The sequence below is a fragment of the Idiotropiscis lumnitzeri genome, chromosome 7, assembly GCF_059441095.1.
Source record: "Idiotropiscis lumnitzeri isolate Australia: NSW breed Sydney's pygmy pipehorse chromosome 7, RoL_Ilum_1.0, whole genome shotgun sequence".
NCBI classification, from domain to species: domain Eukaryota; kingdom Metazoa; phylum Chordata; class Actinopteri; order Syngnathiformes; family Syngnathidae; genus Idiotropiscis; species Idiotropiscis lumnitzeri.
In genome coordinates this window covers 12,679,920-12,702,717 of record NC_142397.1, presented here as the reverse complement: position 1 = coordinate 12,702,717, position 22,798 = coordinate 12,679,920, and the positions used below count along the sequence as shown (strand labels likewise).

At 39.8% G+C, this 22,798-nt stretch overlaps 1 protein-coding gene across 1 annotated transcript in view; it reads left to right on the top strand.

The window, feature by feature from the left end:
• Nucleotides 1–237: 237 nt before the first annotated feature.
• Nucleotides 238–22,798, top strand: part of pafah1b1a (platelet-activating factor acetylhydrolase 1b, regulatory subunit 1a) — a 29,416-nt gene continuing 6,855 nt past the window's right edge. Inside the window, exons 1-6 of the mRNA XM_088300046.1 lie at nucleotides 238–451; nucleotides 7,684–7,973; nucleotides 16,278–16,362; nucleotides 19,282–19,356; nucleotides 19,587–19,793; nucleotides 22,428–22,596. Of these exons, the coding sequence (XP_088156172.1) occupies nucleotides 7,942–7,973; nucleotides 16,278–16,362; nucleotides 19,282–19,356; nucleotides 19,587–19,793; nucleotides 22,428–22,596 (568 nt within the window). The 5' untranslated portion in view covers nucleotides 238–451; nucleotides 7,684–7,941. The remainder of the gene's footprint in view (nucleotides 452–7,683; nucleotides 7,974–16,277; nucleotides 16,363–19,281; nucleotides 19,357–19,586; nucleotides 19,794–22,427; nucleotides 22,597–22,798) is intronic.

Genomic DNA, 22,798 nt, shown 5'->3' with positions numbered 1-22,798 from the left:
AAATGGGAGGTTTTTTAAATCTTTAAAAAAATTGCAGAAATATGACTGCCAACTGCAAACAGAAAAACACGACGAACGAAGGTTGGAGTCGTGAATCGTAGTTAAAATAAAACAATTAAAACCAATAACATTTGCATTTACATTCATAATGCGTGGGAATAGATGTTAAGTCAATATTTCAAATAAACGTATCAAACAGTAAAGGTTTTTTTTCCCCCTGTCAAGGACGTGCGCGCTCCCGCCTCACTGTGAACGCGAGCTCCGTGCGCGCCCCCGAGACAAGGCGAATGCGGTAGCCTTCGAAAAAACAAGCGAGCGGCATAGGAGACACGAGAGGGGCGCAGTTTACCTCCAGCTAACAAGATCTCAATTTGGAGCGCACATTTCACGCCCTGCTGGGTTGGGTTGCCACCGGAGAGTGCTGTGGATATTCGCGGACAGAGACAATAGGGTAAGTTGTGCTAGTTTCTGAAGTCGGCCGATGGTAGAAGGAATCTGGCGTTAGGTGGGGAAAATGACGATGTGGCTGTAATTTTTGCACCTCCTTTTATGCCTCAAAATGGCGGCTAGGCCGCTTGGTCTGAAGCAGCAGGTAGCATGTCAGCACCGCACTTTATTCCCGTGTATACACATGCAACATTGGCTTTATTGAAGAATCTGGCCTCAGTGACGAAGTTAAATTTAGCTAATTGAACTCGAGTGCACAACGGCACTCCCGTCTGCGCTCATATAACGAGCTAAGATTGTAGCTAACTTTCCGAATGCATCATCGGTAAGCTAATGAGGGTAAGGTTCATAACCTAAGTAGATGGCATAGTTCAAATTTAGGTTATTCCCTTGTCATGTGTGATTTAATAAACGCCGTGTGTGCTAACGACATGACAACATGTCACTGGGTTGGGCTGGAAGGTTACGGTTGCATTTGACGTTGTCATTACGAGATGGTTTGAAGCCCATTCGGTACCGTTTCATACCCACGTCATTGCCGCTAAATATAAATTTGACACAGTGGCCACCATTGGACGTTATTCGAATGAGTGAGTCTTCACCCTGATGATTAGCTTCTCTGCTAAGTCGGATGTTAGCATTAGGGAAGGGCGTCCCGTAATGCTCGCCCTGGAGGTTGATTCTGGTTGTGTAAATAACATCTACAGTGATGCATTTTTTTTAAATACAGTTTGTTTACAATTAGTGTTTGGGTGTTCATTTACGACAGGGTTGTTAGCTGTCTCACCGGTGGGCGTCGGGCTCAGCTGGAGTTCCCTCGTCATGTGTGGGAAGAAATCAGGGTGGAGCGCAAACAAGTCGATGATGGTCTTCTTGGAATTGCATTTTCTCTTTACCCAACTCGTGTTCGTCTACTCTTGATTCCAAGATTGAAAACCAAAAAGATAGAATACTTTTTGATCATCCGTGTGATTTCTATTCAACACAGTGGGTACGTGACAACAAAATAGATTTTCCCCCGGCAATATCAATCGGAAAGCGCAAAAGGAAGAACACGGTGTTTGCATTTTGTCAATATATTAAGAATTAAGGACGTTATGGTAATTTAAAGGCTACAAAAAGCAGGCAAATATGTCTTGATTCAAAACAATGGCATGGCCTGCGATCAGTTTTTTAAGAAAAAGACTGGAGGCCTCACAGTTCTCTTAAAGGGACAGTGTGTAAAAAAAAAAAAAATCCACTACTAATTTCAACATTAAAAATTAATTTACATTTTGCATATAATCGCAGGTCGAGTGATTGCTAATGATTAAATGGGTCATGCCTCACCTTAGAGGAGGCCGTCATGTTTCACCATCATGTTTCTGCTATGGAGACAAATCACCTTATCCCAAATTTGATGGATCGATGACTACAGCATGTATAACAAATGCAATTCACTTACTTTGTCACTTGAGAGAATACTAGAAGTCGTTTGTGATGACATTTAGCTTGCACCGCTGCTGAAGAAATAGGTGGTTGGCTTGCTAAGTGTGGTCTCTCTGAGGCACTGTAGTGGGCGTGCTTAAAATGCATCATTTTGAACTTAGGTCGTTGCATTTTATTTGTTCACCACTAAATGGGAAGTGCATTTTACAAACTGTACTCTTAAATGTGGACCAAATAATAATACAATACTTTATTTGTGTAGCGCAATTATGAAGATGACACACAACAAGAAAGTGTTTGATTACACAAGCTGAGTAATGATATTTATAGTTGATTAATTGACAATGAATTATTTTTTTCATTAGACGCAATTAATTTGACAGACACCCATCGGTGGCAACGGGCGGCTGGCTTTTCCTGGTGGATGTCTCTCCTGTGTCTTCACCCATTCAAGATTAGGTGACACAAATGTTGGAAACGTATTCTTCGGCAATGTATATATTGGGTGCAACTTGGTCTGCGTGTTCCCTAAAAGCCTCAAAATTATTTGTGATAGGTTGGCATGAATATGCCAGCAGGCTTTCAACACTTTTTGAGCGTTCAAAAATTAGTTATCTGGCCCTGCTTGCGGTAACATCAAAGTAATGCAAAATCAAATTGAAAACGTTGCAACGGAGGAGATTCCATTAATATATCTCAAGAAAGATGATGTTATTGTTTTTCTTTGAAATGTGGTATCCTGACTTATAAGACTAGATTGTAATGCAATTTACACATACCGTATTTTCATGACCTTCTAAATGGAACAGGCGTCTTATGTGGTGTGTCTCATAAATCTGGAAATGTTGTTGTGTGACTTTGATGAGTGCTCCATTTGACTGACTGGGAGCATTTCCTGCTGACACGCTGCTTATAGAATGGAAAGGCGGACGTTAAAGGGGGAAGGGTGCACGTGAAAGGCACACCCCCAGTTGGTACCGGTATATAGTATAGTGCATCAATTGAACTCAGGGCTTGCATTCATTCTTGGAGGCTTGATGAAGGAACGTCAACCGTTGGACATCGGTGTAAACAAGGCGTTCAACGTGAAGTTGCGAGCGACGTGGTCGTGGGAGCAATGGATTCCAGGAGGTGAATATAGCTTTACTAAGAATGATAGGCAGCGTCTGGCGAGTTAGGCCACAATTTGTGAATGGATTGTGGATGCTTGGGTTAATGTATCTGCTTTAACGGTTCGAGATTTTGCAAAAGCCGCCATCATCATTCAGAGGAGCCACATGGCAACAAGACTGCCTCTGACAAAGACGAGAGGGTACCTGGCGTGTCAAATACTTGCATATGTTTCAGCATGGATGCTACCGTGTGTTTTACCATGCCTGCGCCCAATAATACAATACGGTGAGGTCCAAGGTTGGCGTTTACCATGGGGAGTTCAGTGTCAGATTCTGCGCCAAGCTCCTAACGAGTGTTTCATTTTATATTTGTGAGCTTGAGTGACATCAATAAAGCTAAAATTGCATCGCCAACTGCGGCTCTGCTTTATTTTGTCACGAATTGAGCCGTAATATGTCTGACGCTCCTTTGTAATTAAAATTCTACCTTGTAACACACACAGTAAAAACTTGAACAAGCAATGGTTTGTTACTCGAAAATGTCATAGTTGGAACACTCATCAATTAAGGTACCACTGTAGTCGAATCAACTGTGCCTCTGCTGTTTGCATCTAATTATTCATTGTGTTTTGTTTCTATAGCGTTAAGACAGCTATCCATGTCACGAATTTGTAAGATATATTGCAATCGCAGCTTAGCTGTTCTATTTTATATTAAACTGCTTTGGTGTTTTTTACGTTTTGTAGTAACATGTCAATTTGTGTTAAGTATGTTCTACTTGTTCAAATGATTCAACAGGTTTGTTTTACTACCTTGTTTTCAACGACATACTTCGCACAACGGTTTACTCCTCTGGAGATACCGCCACATAAGTGATGGGATGGTATTTCTCTTGTCAATATAGCTTCATCTTTGGAAGATGACGTCAACTAATGGCTGCCCATCGACTGCGTGTTAACCTGCATGTTCGATCATTGTTGCGTACTGTTTCCTGCTTCTTATTTCATTTATTGGCAGATTCTGTTTCTGTCAACATGCAAACCAAAGTTAAATGGAAAAGCTTGACTCTGATTAGCTGCAGTCGAGCACATTTCCGCCGCGTCTGATGGAGTAAAAATGCTCACAGTTCGCATCACGATTCTCGATCATATAATCACCCAGGCCAGCCCGCCTTATATTGCCCTTTGGAAGGTATTCGGCGGGGTGGAGTAGAATGCCTGATGGGGGGAAAAAAAGGGGGAGGGGTTGCATTTTCATTTATTTTTAATTTATGCATTTATTGACAATATGTCTGTCTGTCTGTCTGTCTATGGACCGGTACTGGTTCGCAGCCCTGCCGTTGGGGACCACTGATGTAAGGCAAAAAATATGTGGTCAGTCATGGATCGGGTGTGGCTCAGTTCAGTTGTGACATGGTGGTTGCTTCTGTTCCTGCTTCTTCTTAAAGTCACAGGATGTTTTCTGTTGTTCATCTAAAAAGCTTCTGAAAGCAACACTGGCCTCTTGGGATTAATAAGGAAATTAAATGACATCCCCAAGTCAATCTCCACCATTTCATACGGCTCCGGCAGCTACACAGACAACAGAATCAATAGGAAGAACAAGCCGATTTATAGATGCACTTTGACTGCAGATTATTCCCCCTCGACCACCACTCCATTCCCTCCTTTTTAAGATTGGAGAGTTAACCTGATTTATGACTATACACTATTGCTTTCAATACTGCAAATAGAAATGAGTGTGTCCCAAAAGGCTTTGCTGGGCTGATGTCACCTGTAGTCAGACTCGGCAGCTCGAAGTGCGTTCCCGCAACAGATAGTTTGCGATAACACGTTTGGTATCGAGTCTTAAGTGCTGCCGACTAAACATGTTGCATGTTCACTTGTAACTCAGGAATTGCAACCTCCATCAACTCATTTCCATGGCAGCGAATAAACAAAACTTCTTACATGTATCGTTCTCTCTCAGGGATTACTAAGGAATAATTAACAGAGGGAAGGACGGAGAAGCCATGTTAATTGCTAAACTATTTTATTCTTATTTTAGGGTTCATTGTAGTTTAGGAGGTTATTTCTCAGTCATATTGCAGGTATTTTTGCACAGCACGCTCTTTGCTATGTTGTTGTGATCAGAATCTTTATCTCTGACAATCTGATTTCATGACCCTTTTTTTTTTCACCAAAATCACCAGTCAGAAGTGGCATGTTATTCATGGTCAGGACATGCTAACCAATCAGCTCTGACCTGGTTAAAAATAAAAGCGTTGCGTTCTTGTCTCACAGTCACCCATCCTACATGAGTCCTTGCTTAAATGGCTGCTCGCGAACGCTAGACACCTTTGTGACAGCGAAGTATGCTGCACTTCTAGCAAGTAGTGCTGTCACTAAAGGTGAAGAAGTCGCTTAGCATTCAACATGAGGAAAAAGAGAGACCATGAGGAAATGGAGAAGCTAATACTGGTCCCCCGTATCTAGACAACAGCTACATAGTTAGCGCCCGCTCAAAAAACTGAAAATTATGTTTTTGGTTACGGCTGATGTCAGCTATGTTTAGTAGCTTATAAAGTCTAACGTATATTTAATAAAACGTCTACAATGTCATTTGCTTAAAAAAAGAACAGCATTTTGTGGTCTACACAATATGTATCAAAATTCCTCCTCTTTTTTGTTCAATCAGTTTAGCTTTGCTAAGGCACTGTTTTTTTATTTCAATTGATTTACGTAATTCCATGAAAATTCAAAATTTGTATGTAAAGTAGAAGAGTAGATGTTTCTGACCCTTTCAACGGGAAATATGTACCTTTCATATATACATAACCAATTCAGAAGTAGTTCCATTATGATTTTAACATTTTTACACCCAGCAATACTGTGAATGAATCACATTTATGCAATGATATGCATTTCAAGTCACTAAGCCCTTAGTCTCCATTTGAAGCAGTTATTGAAGTCTCTAAAATAAAAATATGGGGGAAGCAAATGTAAGAACGATGTACGTATATTTGTAGGATTTGTACAGTAAAGTTTTTTTAAAAATATATATGAGGACAATGTTTAAAATATGTATATATATAGTTACTTTATACATAAGCTATTACACTTAATTGCATATTTATAAATTTATGACATCATGCTTTGAAAAGGGATTGCCTCCCTCACACAGCCTCTTTAGTGTTTGTGCATAATTAGAGTAATATTTTTTTAATATTTTATGGTTTCATGTAACTTTATGTCTTATTTGTAAATATTACTGTGCAGTACAAAGGGAATATTGCACTGACATTTGATTTGAATAAAATCATACATTGAATCAAAACCTCTATGTCAGAAAATCGCAATTCTCTCAATTCCTAAAATCTTTCAGACCTAGTGTTGTGGTATTTTTGTGGCTGTGAACCACAGCGGATTTGTTGGGAAACATCCAGAAACCCCGAGCATTCTGTAATCAACGCTGTGAAAGACGTAAGCTCTCATTTGGACACGTGTCAGATGCTGACATCACACCTCAATAGTACACTGTCAGCTAGGTCAGTTGCTCTCTGTGAACAGAAACCTTGCAGTGTTCAAGTGTCAGTTATGCACGTAGGTAGGCAAACACTTTCTATATTTGTAGCTTTATCAGTTCAATAGTGCCGGCTGCCAAACAGAGAAATTATGTCTGCTGCCTCGAAAGAAAATCTAGTCTCAGGTACATGGAGACTGCTACTTTTTAGAAAAACAGTCCTCCTTTTTCACTGCTCCTTTATATCGATCCCATAGTTAACGTCACAACTTTAAAATAATCAATCAATATATTTAACGTCATGTCTAAAAGGGTTTCTACTGGATGTAATGCAACAATGGACGCCTCATTCTTGAAAACATCCAAGTGTATGTAAATGACAGAGCGAATGATTGTATGAAAATGAAATAAATTAGCACAGTTTACACTCTTGTTTACTGGTTAGTTGGAGATTTAGATTTCATCGTGGTCCCAGTAGACTAAGAGGCTTAGTGTGGCTCGTTTTCCTGCAGTTGGCTGTGTAGTATGGTATTTTTTTATTAATTTACAAGGGAGTTTGTAAATATTCAATTTTTTTCAACCCTGCTGTATTTAATGTACCTCACAAAAATATAACTCAACTGACAATATATTTACCGTCTCACCAGTAAAAGCTGTGCTGTCAGCTCATTGTGATTTCCCCATTCATCACTCCGCTAGACAGTTCTTGAGGTGGTGTGATAATGACACGATTGCGTTTGGGAATTTGACAAGGGCACAGCCGTTATTCGGGCCTCCTCAGTCATGACTTTTATTTTTTCCTCTTTTGTCGGCAGCCTGCGATGGGAAATTTATTACTCGACCAATCTGGGTCAACTCTTGCATGTATGCACAGGAATTTGCAGCAGGAGAAACCTAGAATGTATTGAAATGGCTTGTTTTGAGAGTATCTAAAAATCAATGGAATCAATGATTGAGTTCACTTCGTCAAGTGGATGGCGTTAATCCATTTTTCAAATGAATGGTTTTGACTAATATTTGCTGAGTGCCGGATTGCATTCTGGTTGAATAAGCAGTTACCATACATTTTATCTGCATTTAAACTGTTGCGGGCATTGATGCAGCACTCTTTGACCTATAAATATTTCCAGCTCCACCCTCTCTCCATGTTATCTGCCATGCATACCTAATGCAAACCTCCATTTCTCCCTCTCAGATGCAGTGTAGACTCGGCTGTTGACTGGTCTGCAGGCTCTCCACTTCTCTCGTCCCCAGGGGGCCCGATTCCTGTGGTCCCCACTCTATCCGAGGCTGTGTCGGGACTACACTAACTGATGCTATAGGAGTACACGGCTCACCCTCAATCGCGTTGCTCGGATCCGCATAGCTCATCTCCTGTCTGAGGAGAGCGCGGCAGCTGCACCATCTACTACCAACTGGTCTCTCCTTGCCCCGCCCACACCGTCCTGTCACCATGGTGCTTTCACAGCGGCAACGAGATGAATTGTAAGTGGCCAATACGCCTTTGTTTCACTACATAAATAGTGCTGAGTCTTAATGTTTCAGTCACATTTCCACATAATGAAGTTTGATGTTATTTGGATGTGTAAACCTTGGTTAAGGTTTTGTTTATATTTACAAAATCAGGATCTTGGAGTCGGTGAGTTAAAAAAAAAAAAAATCACAAAATGGGGTAACTATTAAACAAGAATAACTTGATTTTAGTCAGTTTAATTGCTTTAAAAAATGCAACACTTAAAATTATACACAAGTACTTTTATGGAAACCCTTTCGAAATTATTTGAATAACATACCTGTGGATTTAGGCCCCCCAGCCTGTATCAAGTGAAGTGAGACCCTGATATTGTGTAGTGTTCCATATAGGCCTGTCATGATAAGTACTTAAACTTAACGCCCAATGAGGGGAAAAAAATGCACATAGTTTTTACTGACTCAATAAGTCGTCATTTATATTCGTGTTTTTTAAAAAAAAAATTATATACGTCATCGTGCACTCGCGCTCTTTCGTTGCTCCTATGGTTAGTAGTGCTAGCTTAGGTGACACTCAATCACATGCACACACAAACAGGTGGTATTGGCTTTTGAAACGCGTTAGAACAGTTTGGTTGGCAATTGTCCCATTGTTTCATCATAGGCACACGCAATTCCTTTTCTCGTTTATTAATGAACTGCAGTAACGTATAGTCGCGCTAATAGTAGCCATGTAGTGCTCTCTTTGCACAAATTCATTGCTATGGGCTCTGCTAACATTTGCTACGCCTATCAGGAACCTAAAACGATGGCGACCGACAACAGATATCCATTTCAAGTGCTAGAATTGACAGTGAGTGTAGGTTTTGCCCAACATGGAGTGGTGCTTTTAAGTGAAAATACGCGCAGAGACAACAACAGCTTCAAGTGTGTTGTAACAGAGTCGAACTGGACAGCCAAAATGCCTGCTCCATGTTAACCATAGCCCTCATGTTTCTTATGTCTCTGCTGTAAACAAACTGCATACACTCAATGCCCTGTCTGCAACACACATACATATTAGTGGTAATGTGGGTCATCTGTGATGTAAAACAGAAGCATTGTGGGTAATGGAGTTTGATGGATCAACCTTGTTAGACTTCGCACCAGTCCGAAAAAGGGGCGCATTTCACAAAATGGGTTAATACTGTAATGTAAACCTTAAACTTAATTTCTGACATAGGAACAGTCGTGTCTGGAAGCTAGCTGTAGGTAGCACACAAATGCTACCGTGTGCATCTGAAGTCGCGCCAAAAGCGATGTTCTGTTTATTTTATGTTATGTCACTGTGTTTATGAACTCAGGTAAATTCCGCATTTTGAATCTGTAGAATATATTATGCATACTCAAGAAGTAAATGTAAAGAGAAGTAGAAGTAAACTAAATGTTCAAAGGATAAATAAAAACAAAATTAAAATTCATTTCAAGAGTTTATTAGAGTTTTCTTTAGCACAGTACCTTCCTTAATTTTATTCATATGATTTCAGTCCTATCTACATTAAAAAATTGATTGGTGCCTAACTAAAGTGAAATGTTAAGTAGCAAGTAGTATTGCAATTCAGCACAGTGGTTAGATTTTGGTTCCGTTTAAAATGCACTAAAAATGTACACGCTTGCGCCAAAAAACAATGTCTATTACATTTGTGGATGGCTGCAGCACTAGACGAGCGCTCAGCGCCAAGCATGGCAGCAATTTTAAAAAAGAATAATAATAATAATCTAATCGAGATCTGAAAATTGAATCGGAGCTTGAGTGAAGCGTTACGTCCCAAATAAGCATACCAAAGTATATTGAAAATAATTTTTCAGGTCAGATATTTTGGGTTACATTTCAATGGAAAATGAAAATTGTAATTGCACGCACAAATAACAAACTGAACTGTACTACTGCAAACGTTTTGATTTGTTTTGGTTTGCACCAGAGTTCAGTTACTGTCAAACCACACAACTGGGTAAAACAAACATGAATTTCTTTAAAATTGACCAAAGGGTACTACTACAAAAGCACAGTAAATATGGAAGTCACACTGTTGCTATTCTTCCTAGTTTAGTCTTAGTCTCTCTCTCTTTTTTTTTTTTTTTAACCTACTCACATTTCATTTTTTACGCTGGTATGGTGCTTAAATCCCTCAGTGTTTCTGGTGCCTCCGTGTAGTAGTCACACTTGTTCTTGGTTTAAGCGGCACAGTTTCGTGCATGGTTGGTTCCTGGGCTGGGTAGTATATAGAGGTTCAATGATATCTAAATTATTCAGTCTGACACCATCAACGATACAATACAGTTCATGTCAGTATAAATTAGTTTTGCAATTAAAATATTATTGATTAATTAAAACAATAATTATTAATAATAATATTGATGACTGATTATACAGTAGACAATTTGAAGTCACATTGCAATATATTGTTGCATCACACCGCACTTTGTGACCTATCTAAATCTAAATCTGTCCTTTCCATACGATTCCGATCCGATGCAAATTATGTGATTGGCCCTGATTTCAGATCATGTCCTCACGGCAACCTAAGCATTCATACTTTTCATTGCTGGTTGAGATGTATTGAAAGCATTGATTTGGGTATGTGTTTTCCAATGTCATTGTGGAATGCGGCCACCTGACTTGTGCAATACATAACAAGGCGCCTAACATTCTCAACAATGTTTCTATGTTTTTAGATTAGTGCTGTGGGTGGGGCCTGTTGGTATGGGGAGCTTTTCTGGAATGCTCAGCTTTCATTATCTCTGTACTATTCAGAAGCTTCCAAGACCCCTCTCTGTGTCTTCAAGCATCTGGTGTAGGGCTGCCGCATACAAAACTTTTTAGAAGTGATCATCCTCTCAATAATTCTATTGATAATTCAAATAATGCATGAATTCTACCTCCTTTGGACAAGTTTGTTTTTCCAGTTACAGATGAACCATCCGCTTTTCTTTTTAATATCAGCCTGCATTGAGGATGTTACAGCTAAAATCAGTACAGGAACAATTCAGTGGCAAGAAATTGTAATTCAGAAAACCCATGTTTATTGTAAGTACAATGGGCCCTCTGTTCATTACTGCTGACAAACGGTTATGAAAATTGTGAGACTACAAAAACACCAACTTTAGTGTTTTTCCATTTAATTATTTGATATATTGGCACAGTTTTTCTTTCAGATATTTACTGTAATTGTTTTTTCTTTACTACCTCAGTGATAGACTTCAGCACATTACCACTTGTGTACAGATTCGGGTTTCTTCGCCTCCATAGGAAGTGAGCTCAGTCGTGAACAGAGCCCTCCCTGTATGCTTAAAATTATTTTCTTGTTTTTTTGTTTTTTTTTTTCAAATAGCTTGATTAAAATTTTAAATAGTATTCTAAGGATAAAAAGCTTATTTTTGCCACATGTCAGCTTTTTGACTCTGTAACCTCTTGACAACACCTTTAGAAATTTTTTTTTGGAATGCATAACCAATGAAAAGCACATTTGTATGTCTTTACAGGGTCAGGGGACTCACTGCCCAAAGCGTGTTGTAAAAATAGCTGAAGAACACAAACATGTTACTTCCCTCCCCCAAGACCTGGCGGGCACCAGTGTGCTGATGGGCTGCCTTATTTTTTTTAACTTTCTCTACACTGAACGCCAAAAATGCCCAAGGCCCTTTCCCAGACTCTGATTATAAGGTGCTTTGTGTGCATGTCCAGCTCCGGTCCTCGATGACCACTGTCCTGCCTGTTTCAGATGTGTACCTTGGGTTTGGCCATCCCTAGTGTGCATCATCCTCTGGCTGTGATTGCTAAGACATAAACATCTTGTAAGCAAGATTATAATGGAGAGAATTAAAGAAGCAGAACGTGTCCAGGTGTCCTTAAATTAGGGTGGCACCCTGACTGAATGTCTACATTAGAAATAGTCCATCACCACACTGTGCTAACGCAGTAGGGAAGTCATAACTACAGTAAATATTTGTCAGAAAAACACTAAAATGAAATAATCCTAAAAAAACAGTAAATGGAACAGAGCAATCCTTTTTGTGCTGCTTGATAACTTGACCGGTAACGATGGATGTTTAAACTTTATAACTTGGTCTTTATCTTTAATGAGATGTGAGCTGTCTGGTAATGTCAACCAGTGTAGCCTTTTGAAAGTGACTCCAATATTGTCATCTCGCGACATCAGAGACCAACGCGACTTTTGTCAGCTCATGCATTTTAAATTGCTTCTTGGTTAAACCCCCTCTCCCTGATCTGTTGTAGTTCTGATGTTGAACTCGTTGAGACTTGCTTGGGGACTGACAGACTGTGACATCATCCTAGGTGGATTTATTGTAACAATGTTCAAGTATATTTGTAATTGTATGCAAATATTCAAAAGTATCTTAATTTTTCGTGGCCTTTGGGTTGGGGAAAAATCTAGGTAACTCAGACTGGGAACTAGGCCGACTATTCAAATAAGTATCAAGTTGTGATTAGGAATAGTTATGACTTTTATGAGCTCTGGCTTTGGTACAAAGTCTTTCTTGAGATGAATTTGTGCCCTTTGGATTGTACCACTTGTGCTGCGGTCACACTGTAAATGAGCAGAGCAAATAAGCCAGTGTCTTTCCATACGTAGTCAATGCAGTCCGCACGATCAGGCTTGAACGTGTGCCGGGCGGTGCTAATGAAGTTTTTAGAAAATTGAAACTTTTGCTTTTTTTTTTCCCTTTTCTCCAGGGTTTGCCAATGTAAGCTTCTCGTGGCGTCGCGTCACCGACAATCGGTGACAAAAACGTACTTATCGTGTCACACACAACAGACACCAGACATGCACGACACGATGAAATAACAACAATGTGGGAAAATATCATTGAAGACTGTGGGACTTAGAGGTATACAACACAGCTAGCTACCAATCATGGCCAGAATCGAGCCGAAAAGGAGCAGGCTTGGAGAACTGGGAGCGAGGATGTTGGCATAACTGCTGAGTGTATTGACTTGTTTAAAGCTGTTCAACTGTCAACCAAGATGGCATTTACCAGTGAAAATACACAAGCTGTTATGCCAGTTATAACTGTTGAACAAGTACGAGCATGTTTTCCCACTAGAGAATTTTGAATTGTATGATCTGGTGTACTTTGTGTCGGAAGAGAAAACACAAACCAATCAAGGTTAGCTGTCCATATTTGCCTTGTAGAGTGGCAACGTTCCATTTTGTATTGAACAAAAAAATATAACAAATTGCCTCCAAAATTTTGAACAAAAATTAACACTTAAACAATATTTTGGAAGACAGCCACGTTGGAAGCGTTAATCTGTATGTGTATATATTTTCAGAGAATGATTAGCACGTCTACACTTGTTCACATACATTTTGGTGACAACCGGTTAGGTTTTATGGATGTAGAGTTTTGATAGAAGTCGCATTGGCGGCTTGCAGGCTGACTGCATTGTCAGCCATTGCACTCTTAATGTTTCCTCTCCCTCACCTCCTTTCCCCAAGGAAGAGCATAAAACCTGACGATAGGCGTGATATCTAAATTATGGTAATACTGGACGGCGCCATCCATCATTTTTATAGCACAGTAGACTGGCAAGTCTGAGATGAGCAGTCTAGTATCCAGCATATGTGACATCACAGGGATTCCATGAAGCGGTCCAAAATGTCTAATATGGCTTTGTGTTTTGATAATTAATCGTAAAATTGTAATACTACTACGACTCTTAACGACACTGGATATCGATCTGGGACTTAAACGAAAGAACAAATTTCATATTGCGCTTGTGATGAGCACTTGATTTAGCGGCCACTATTTGGGATTTAAATCTTTACGATACAATATCTCGGGCACACAAGCCTAAGTAGCAGTTGACTGTTGTCCATTTCTTAGTGTTAAATATTGATAAAAACATACATTTATCGCCTTGTATGCGAGTGTTGCCCTCTCCATTGATCCTGTAGTACAAATTTCGGAGGAAATGAAGTCATCTGCAGACTGGAAGGATGGCTGACTCACCTCTTTGATGACATCATCCATCTTTCAGCTTGTAACCAGAGAAGCCAGCCGCTTTGCTCTCATTTTATTCACATTGGTTTAATAGTTACTTATTTTTTTCATTCTTTTTTGGGCTTTGAGCAGTTTAATTTTTGGGGGATTGCTGCTGTATGCTTAAGTCTGTTGATGAGTAATGATTTTGCATTCATTTATTGAACACTATTTTCAAGATAGGGGCCTCTTGTTTTGCCCACTTGTTGCTTGTTGGCTATGTGATTTGAGAACCATTATTTGTGTTTGTGTTATCCGAATCCACCATCACTTCACTGCAAATAGAAAATGTCCTAAACCTGTCACATTTATAGACAGACTTTCACGATTTTCAATTTTGCATTTTTTTTAATTCAAGGACTTAAAGATAAAATAATTGTAGTTTTGCAGGACTTTACCCGCAATGCTTCTGTTTACATCATGGACGACCCAGAGGAGCATTATCATGCATGTCCGTTCAAGACAGACATACAACCAGCAGGCGAGACGAGGCAATTTTGCAAGAACAATGCGCCACGTAAATATGTATGTAAATAAACGCCGCGTTGTCTTCGAGATTAGTCGACTAACCTTGGCAGCCCAACTTGACACATCCTCTTGTGTCACACCCCCACCACATCAAAGAACCCTCTGTGTTTTAGCTACCCTCACCTTGCTATGCTGTTTCTCAGAATTGTACACTCACAAGTCAGCCCTCCTTAAGTATTTTAAGTGGGCTGGCTGTCACGAGTGTAGATACCCTCCTGCTAACCTTGAACTCTAATGAGGGCCCTCCCTCATGTTGTCATGGGTATTCAGGTGGGCAGAAGGTGAGGTGCATGGAGCACAGACTGGTCTGACAGATTGCAACTCCCTCCCCCTTCATATTGGCACCCTCAAGCATTTCTCCCATTCAGCTTGTCTGGCTTTTCTTGGCGTTAGAAGTGGTGTTTGCTGTGGATAAATACAACACTCAAAAAGCGAATGTGGTATAGTGTGGCAGGAGTGCAATTTTTCACTGATACTAACAGGAATTATAGGAACAATTATGACTACAGTGTTATTTTAATAATCATCTCATTTTGTATACATTTAATTGAAGATTTTTGTTCAGCATTAATAAGCCATGATAATCAACAAGCACACACACCATTAGCAATACACATGGTCTTGAAAGTACCTTGCCAAAGGGTAGTTCAGCTCTGAGTGAAAGTGTTTTTACTGAGTGAGTCACTCACTCTACGCATATCACAATTTCGTTCTGCGGAATTGAGACACGTTTGGTCACAAGATACATTCTTTTCGCACAAGCTCTGAAATGAGAATTCAATCAAAAGGGAATAATAATGCAGCTCAAAATTGATGTGATGTTTCCTCAAATATTGGCTTGAATACATCAATACACCATGATTACACCTCAAATGGCGCCTCAGAAAATAGCTGAATTTTAGCATCATGAGTCGCGGTAGAAATCTCCCACAACACATTAGGCATCAGTAAAGCTGAATATATTATTAGCGTTATGCAGCATTTGGTAGAATAAAAATCACTTCCCAGCTCCACAAAACATTCAAATGGGACAGGAATTAAGGGCTAACATTCAAACTCACACACTACGTAATAAAATAATCTTTAAGGAATTCGGATGCCTGTCTGTTTTAGCTTGTATTTTGTGTGTGCACGTGAAGTGTATTTGGATGGGGATTCCCTCATGGCAGGCTCGAAGCTGTTGTTGAAGACTCTTCGGGCTGACGTGCAACAATGCCCGTCTGGAACCACCCCTTCCCCCCTCCCTTCCCAGCACATCACACCTCTTTCAACTCCTTTCACAGGCTACATCTTTCAGTTTTCTGATTAAATACCTTATTTAGGAATAAACTAGAGGATATTGCCACGGCCAAAACTTGCTCACCTCTTGTATATTTTCTGGCTTTATTCTGTGTCTCTTGGATGGTGGGATGAACATTGGGATCTCAATTCCCTCCCATCCTCCATCCACCTTCCACATTACTGTGATTCGTTCTGAGCTCATTATAGATTACAGACAGATGTGATATTCCTTGTGCTGGCTAGATGGTGGGGCTTGTCACAAATCATACATGTATTCTTGGACTTGTACTACATGTATTGGCTGGTTGATTTATACAATAAATGATATTTTATATTGTAGGTGTACCCATGCATTTAGGTGTATACATATACATACTGTATAATTTGCTGCACATATGGTATTTAAACCCTTATCTACGTTATGGTAATCAGAGAGTTAATTAAGGATCCTCTTGTTTGTTCCAGAAATCGAGCCATAGCTGATTATCTGCGTTCCAATGGATATGAAGGAGCATATTCTACTTTCAAGAAGGAGGCAGAATTAGACATGGTAAGTCGACTTTACACCCGTCAGATCGGCGCGATCGAATCGGCCCGTGTTTTGCATTTTGTGATCGGCCTTAATGTCTTAAATTTGCTGATCGATCAACGACGTCATTGATCGGCTCTGCAAAATTGTGACATTACATCTACAATGTTTCCCAAATACACATTTACCTGTGGCACACGCCAAAAATTAATTTTGTCCACTACTAAACGTTTTGTCGCTAACTGTCAATATGTAAATGTTGTAATAACCTACATTGCTGAACGGAAATCCACTCCGCTGCTTGGGTGGTGCTTTTGTGAGTCTGCTAATCAATGTCAGGATCGACCTCCTTTGTGGTACAATAGTGCAAATTCAGTGCCTCAAATTACTGAAGTATCAACCGTATCGATGTTTAAAGGTTGGGAATTGATCTTGGCTTTACCAGCTCAAAGAGTCTCGGTCCTCCCCACGTAACAACCATCTCGTCACTGTCACAGCACACCCAGGGCATGTTTGGTAATGTTAGGTAAAGCCTACGTGTAGTCAGGGTCTTCAATTTTCGATTTCACTGTGTGACAGTTACGGGACGCGAACTGACCATGACCACAGCAAGTAACCCCCTATCTGCAAATTTATTGATTTTGCATTTTCAAATTAGGTGGTGAGAACAAGGTTGAATCCACTCTTTCAGTCTATCTGCAAGATAATCCCGCCCTTTCAGATAGACAGTTTTGTATTCTGGCCATCGATATGCCTCAAGTTCTAAGACCTCCCCCCAAAACAAGTCTTGACAACAATATCTTGGGAAAATCATTACAAACGGACGAAAATTATTTTTTCTTCCAGGACTCGGCTAAAAATGTCATCTTTTCAATCAGTGACATCATTGCTCAATCGGCATATTATGATATTACAGACAATTGCAGATTTTGCATAAAATCTCGGTCAAATTGATCCAACTGATCAGATTTGTGTCAAGTCAGCTCTTCTATAACCATCATTAGTTTACAGCTTGAGTCCTTTAAGGTCTGTGCAAGTTGGAAATAAAGACAGAAAAGATGATGTTACATTCAACTTAACTTTTATTAAACTTAGCATCTTAAAGCAGCATCTGTGAAATGTTTATAAATGCCGGTGCAACGGAAATCGAATGTGATACTATGGCCTAGGGGTGGGCAATATGTGATACAAATAAATAAATAAAAATCTGTATTTAAAAAAAAATAAAATAAAATAAAACAATAATTTGACAATATTTTACAAAGAAAATACTGTAAATCTTCACCTGAGTCACAAAATATGGTCTAAATACTCAAAAGGCCTAGTCTGAAAAAGGGTCATCTTATCACATCGCCCCCCCCCCCCCCCCCCCCCAACTTCTTATTGAATCCTCTCGTTTCACCTTACCTTCACATTTCCCCTCACCCCCTCCTTTGTGCCTTTATTCATTCTTCTGCCAGACGTTTTCTGAGTGTGAGAGGGTTGAATAATAGATGAATGGCGCAGGGGGAGCCACGCACCCTTGGGTTTTTATAGCACTCTACCCAAAACAAACGTCGCAAGCCAATATGACATCAGGACAAATTCCCCTTGAATGTATTGCACGCAGCAGTTAAAATTTACCTGCCCGTTAAATGTGGTTAAGGTTACTTTTAATTTTCTTGAATGTTCTTGCCAAAGCCCATGTGGCTGTATTTTCAGGTAATGTGTCTGCAACCAGTTTCTCTGTAGGCACATGACACATACATACACATACCCGCTTAGACATTTGGCTCCATAATGCCCACTGGTAATAGGTTGGCAGCCCGAGGTGTGGTCTGGCACTTTTGGTGTATATCGTGTATGTTGCTTAGCATCCAGGCAGATGGTCAATTAGAAGATAGCAGGCTTGTTTAAAAAAAATACACTAGTAAAGAAATTGCGTTTCCTTCAGAAACTCGTTATTGACAGGGTATGAGGGTGATGATTGCAGCGATCGCTCAATTTCACTGCTCGCACCTCAGTCTTGCTTTTGAACAAAATGCTGAAGTAGTGGAGAGATGCAACCATCAACAATTTTCAACGTTGATGCTTTCATTAATCAGAAAGTGCTAACTGAGACTCAAACTAGAATAATTGAGAGGAATGCTGAAGTAAAAGCAGACAGACAACAACATTTTAAGTTTTTACAACTTTATTCATTACAGTAATGTTAAGAAAATTGTGATTTTTTTTTTCATTATTTTAGGAATTATTAGTTGAGCAAAGCGATCTATTAAACACCAGACGCCGGAAAATTGATTTTTTTCCAACCACAATATTTCATCTCATAGATTCAATACATTCAATTGATAGTCATTATGACACTCAAAAATGTTTGTACGTCTGTAAAATGTTTTTCCTTTTAATTTCATACAGTCATGTTGACAACTAAAATGAGCTAAGGCAAAGGACAATAGTCAATCAGTTCATTTCAAAACAAAGTATATGAAATCGATATGGGGTATTTATTTTTCTTTTCTTTTCTGGAACTGTAATGTACTGTCAATTGTTCATAACACATTTTGAAGAAAATGTTCTTGTCCCTTTGTGTAGTCGGGTCTTAATGTAAAGTGTGCATTTAACACTATTTTTTAATCTGCTCTTAAACAAATTGACAACACATCTGAATGTCTGCTTAAAGTTAATTAACTCAGTTTACCGACGCAGGATGCATGAACCTTGTCTGCAGGCGGGTAGCCATTGTAGGAAGGTTCAGAACGTGCATGTTTTATGGTGCATGCATGTGTTGTACAGTAGTGTGGTTGTGCCAGGGCCCCGAGTGCAAGTAATTCTTCTTTCACATGAACCATGTTTTTGGGTTGCCACCCCAGCTGCTCAATTTTCACTGGCCTTTTTGGATTCTGCTGGTTTTTCAACTGTTTGCCTTTTCACATCCAACCCCTCCCGCCCTCCTCTCAGAATGAAGAATTGGACAAGAAGTATGCCGGCCTTTTGGAAAAAAAATGGACTTCAGTCATCAGATTACAAAAGAAGGTTTGTTTTTTGCCCCTTTCGACGGAGGCTTGTGGGGATTGCAGTCTTGTGAATGGTTCGTGACATCACCCGTGGATCCAGTGTACTTTTATTGTAGCAAATAATAATCTCTTATGAGCACTAATTTAAGACAAATTGACGCTGCTAAAGCATTTTTAGAATATTAAAACTTCTCTTCAATTTTGTTGAATACGCCTTCATCTACTGACATACGTTCTTGCTCTGGGCAGGTCATGGAACTTGAATCTAAACTCAACGAAGCAAAGGAAGAAATCACCCTGGGTGGACCAGTTAGTCAAAAGCGAGACCCCAAAGAGTGGGTCCCACGCCCTCCAGAAAGGTATGCGTTGAGTGGTCACCGCAGTCCTGTTACCAGAGTCATCTTCCACCCAGTCTTCAGTGTGATGGTGTCTGCTTCAGAGGATGCAACAATAAAGGTGAGTACAGCTGAAAGGCGCAAAACATGCATTGTTGTGGAATTTCAAATGTTGTTTTCTGTCCTTAAGTGCTTAGGGTATTTTTTTGCTTGAAACTGTAAAGATCATTTAAATAGTTTGCTAATGTTGACAGTCGCCAAAGTGTGCAGTTATGCTCGTTAATATTCAGAGGCAGAATTCCCAAAATGTGTGTCATTCTTGAAAGAAAAAAATGAATAATCAGGCAAAAACCATTTTTGGCAGAGAAGCCCCGTGTTCCCGCTGACATTGCTTACAGGAACAATTTTACAGGCAGTTGTGTCTTAAATCATTGTTGGTCTACCTTACTATGGCTTCAACAGAACCAGTAATTTTTCACTTCTTTATTGGCGTTTGAAGCACTACAAACACACCTGTAAGGAATTACTCATTCTGTATGCAATTTACTGTCTGGAGTATTCCTGTCAATGTTCATCACAAACGCAGACAGGCTCCGATGTATAAAGGAAACTATAACTGCTGGCAATTTGGTCCACATCGAGAACCAATAATGGTTCACAGAAAATAAAACATTTCCAAGGACCTATTGGTCCCCAACAAGGTGCCTGTTGTAAAATACATGTAATTCAGCACTGAACAATGCACCTGTCTAACACAGAAATGTGAGAGAATTTCTAACAATTTCCTCTTCTGAAGAATCCATCTTTTCTCAAAATATTATAAAAAGGGTGTAGGACTACAGTACAAGGAGCATAACGTGCATTGACCGACTTCATGTTGAAGCAACAGTTTTGTCCTGTTGTGATAATGCCAAATTGCAGCCCAAGGGGCTCCAAAATGTACTTATTACATGGTGTAGCTTTACGATTTTTATTTGATTGCCCTTGATATATTGTACAATGCAAAAAATTCTAAACAAGTAAAATGTTGAGAAAATGCAGCCTGTCTCGATTTTGATAGCATGCACGATTATTGAATGTTGTTTCTTTCACTTCCTCTTTGATGATGCTGCAGTCCTCAAATTGGCCTGCTTCTCCGGAGCGCGCTGTTATGGGCGCACCCTAGATTACACCAGTCACATCTTTTGTGTGCCGAGAATCAATGTACACACTCTCCCGTCTGCCATTTCTCTAAGGAGAGACTTGGGCTCACTGGACAATTCCAATAGTCTATTAAGCTGTTTGTTCTTTATAGTTTATTCATGGCGCACATGTTCATCTTCTCCTTGGATACACCTACACAGCAGGAGTTCAGATCCCTGTTTTGGCATCATCTTCCCCTTTCCAATACCACGGTTTGCCCCCAATGCTAGCCCTCCCTATGGCATTATGCCAAATTTCTATTCCTCATAAGCAGCATCTGCGCCACCAAGGCCACCCGCCATCGGAGGAGCAAGGCTCTGGGCCCAAATCTTAAATTCTGCTCCACCCTCCTGCTCTTGCGCCTCTTTCTTCTGTGTCTCACTCTCTTTCCCCCTGGCCTGCACTTATTCTGTGCCCTACTTTTGCTACCTCTGAACAGCCCTGTTGAATTTTTAACTGACACCTTGCACGCTTTAGATTGTTTTGACAAGTACTGCAAGCCAAAATAGCCTCTTAACTAAACTGAATATACATTGTGCAAATATTTATTTATTCATTATTTATGTTTAAGCTTATGTACAAAGTTCATGAAAGAAAGAAGGTATGGTGCCACCCAACTCATAATCAGTAGCAAAAAAAAAAAAAGTCAGTGATAATGCTCAGTCTGTCATAGTCGCTTTGCGTTACAGGTTGCTGTAAAGGCTTATTAGAAATGATGAAATGCATAATGTGCTGATCAAGTGAATCTCCAAACACATTAACTCTGCTGATCTCCTCCAGGACAACCCCCCCCGCGCATTTTGTACCTAATAGCCATCTGGAACATTTAGCCCCTCTAGGAAGGGGGGTTTGGGGTTGGAAGGGACTGGTGGAGTTTGTAGTAGTGACGGTGGGGTCTCCCATGACCGTCTGGACAAAATTCCCCCCACCCAAAGCAATGAGGCGAGGAGAGTTCATCGCTTTATGACTGTCTGTTTGAAAACCAAACCTGAGCAGCTTTCTTGGGCTTTAATCCACCCCCCTTCCTCCAATGATCACTTACTGTCTGTGCTTCTTATTAGCGCACAATAGTGAGAACTATTGTTGGAACTTTTAATGTGATCTATTAAGGCTGTTTTTTTCTCCCATCTGTTGCATTTAGCATTGTAAACATGGAAAATTTCCATATAGTTTGACACATTTCCATGGGAAGTTGAGAATTTTGGGAGTATTCCAAATTCAAAACTTTACCCTTGAAATGAATTGAGGATAATTTAATGGCAAGTTATGGTTTGTTTTTCCCATATGCAAAGACATTACTATGCTTTTTATCGCTCCATTTTGTTTTCCATTCAAGTGTAGCTGGTGTATCTGAATCTCGCTTGTAACTCAAATTTTGTCCCAGCACAAGAAGAAAATAGGCCTAACGACAGATTTTGCATCGCTTGTATTTTTTGTCGAGGGATGCATCATACATGATTCGACATTTCTTGCTTGGAAAGGGTCTCAGTTTATAAATAGTAATAAGTAGTGTATAAATTGCCGAGTTTGTAATATGGACATGAGTAGTCTAAATTGCTAATATGCTCTTCAGGTGTGGGACTATGAGACCGGAGACTTTGAACGCACACTCAAAGGCCACACAGATTCTGTGCAGGACATCTCTTTTGACCAGACTGGAAAACTACTTGCATCCTGCTCTGCAGACATGACTATAAAGCTGTGGGATTTCCAAGGTTTTGAGTGCATCAGGACTATGCATGGTAGGTTTTCTAACATGCCATCTTCCTATGTAAAATAAATGAATGAATTAAAAAAGAGAGAGAGAGAAGTAAACACTAACTGGAATATTAGTAAACAGTCATCCTGGCATTGCACTAATTTTTGTCAGGTCTGTTTGTTCGTATTCTTTGTTTGTGATCGCAACATGTTTTTTTTTTTTTTCAATTATTATGAACTCTTGAC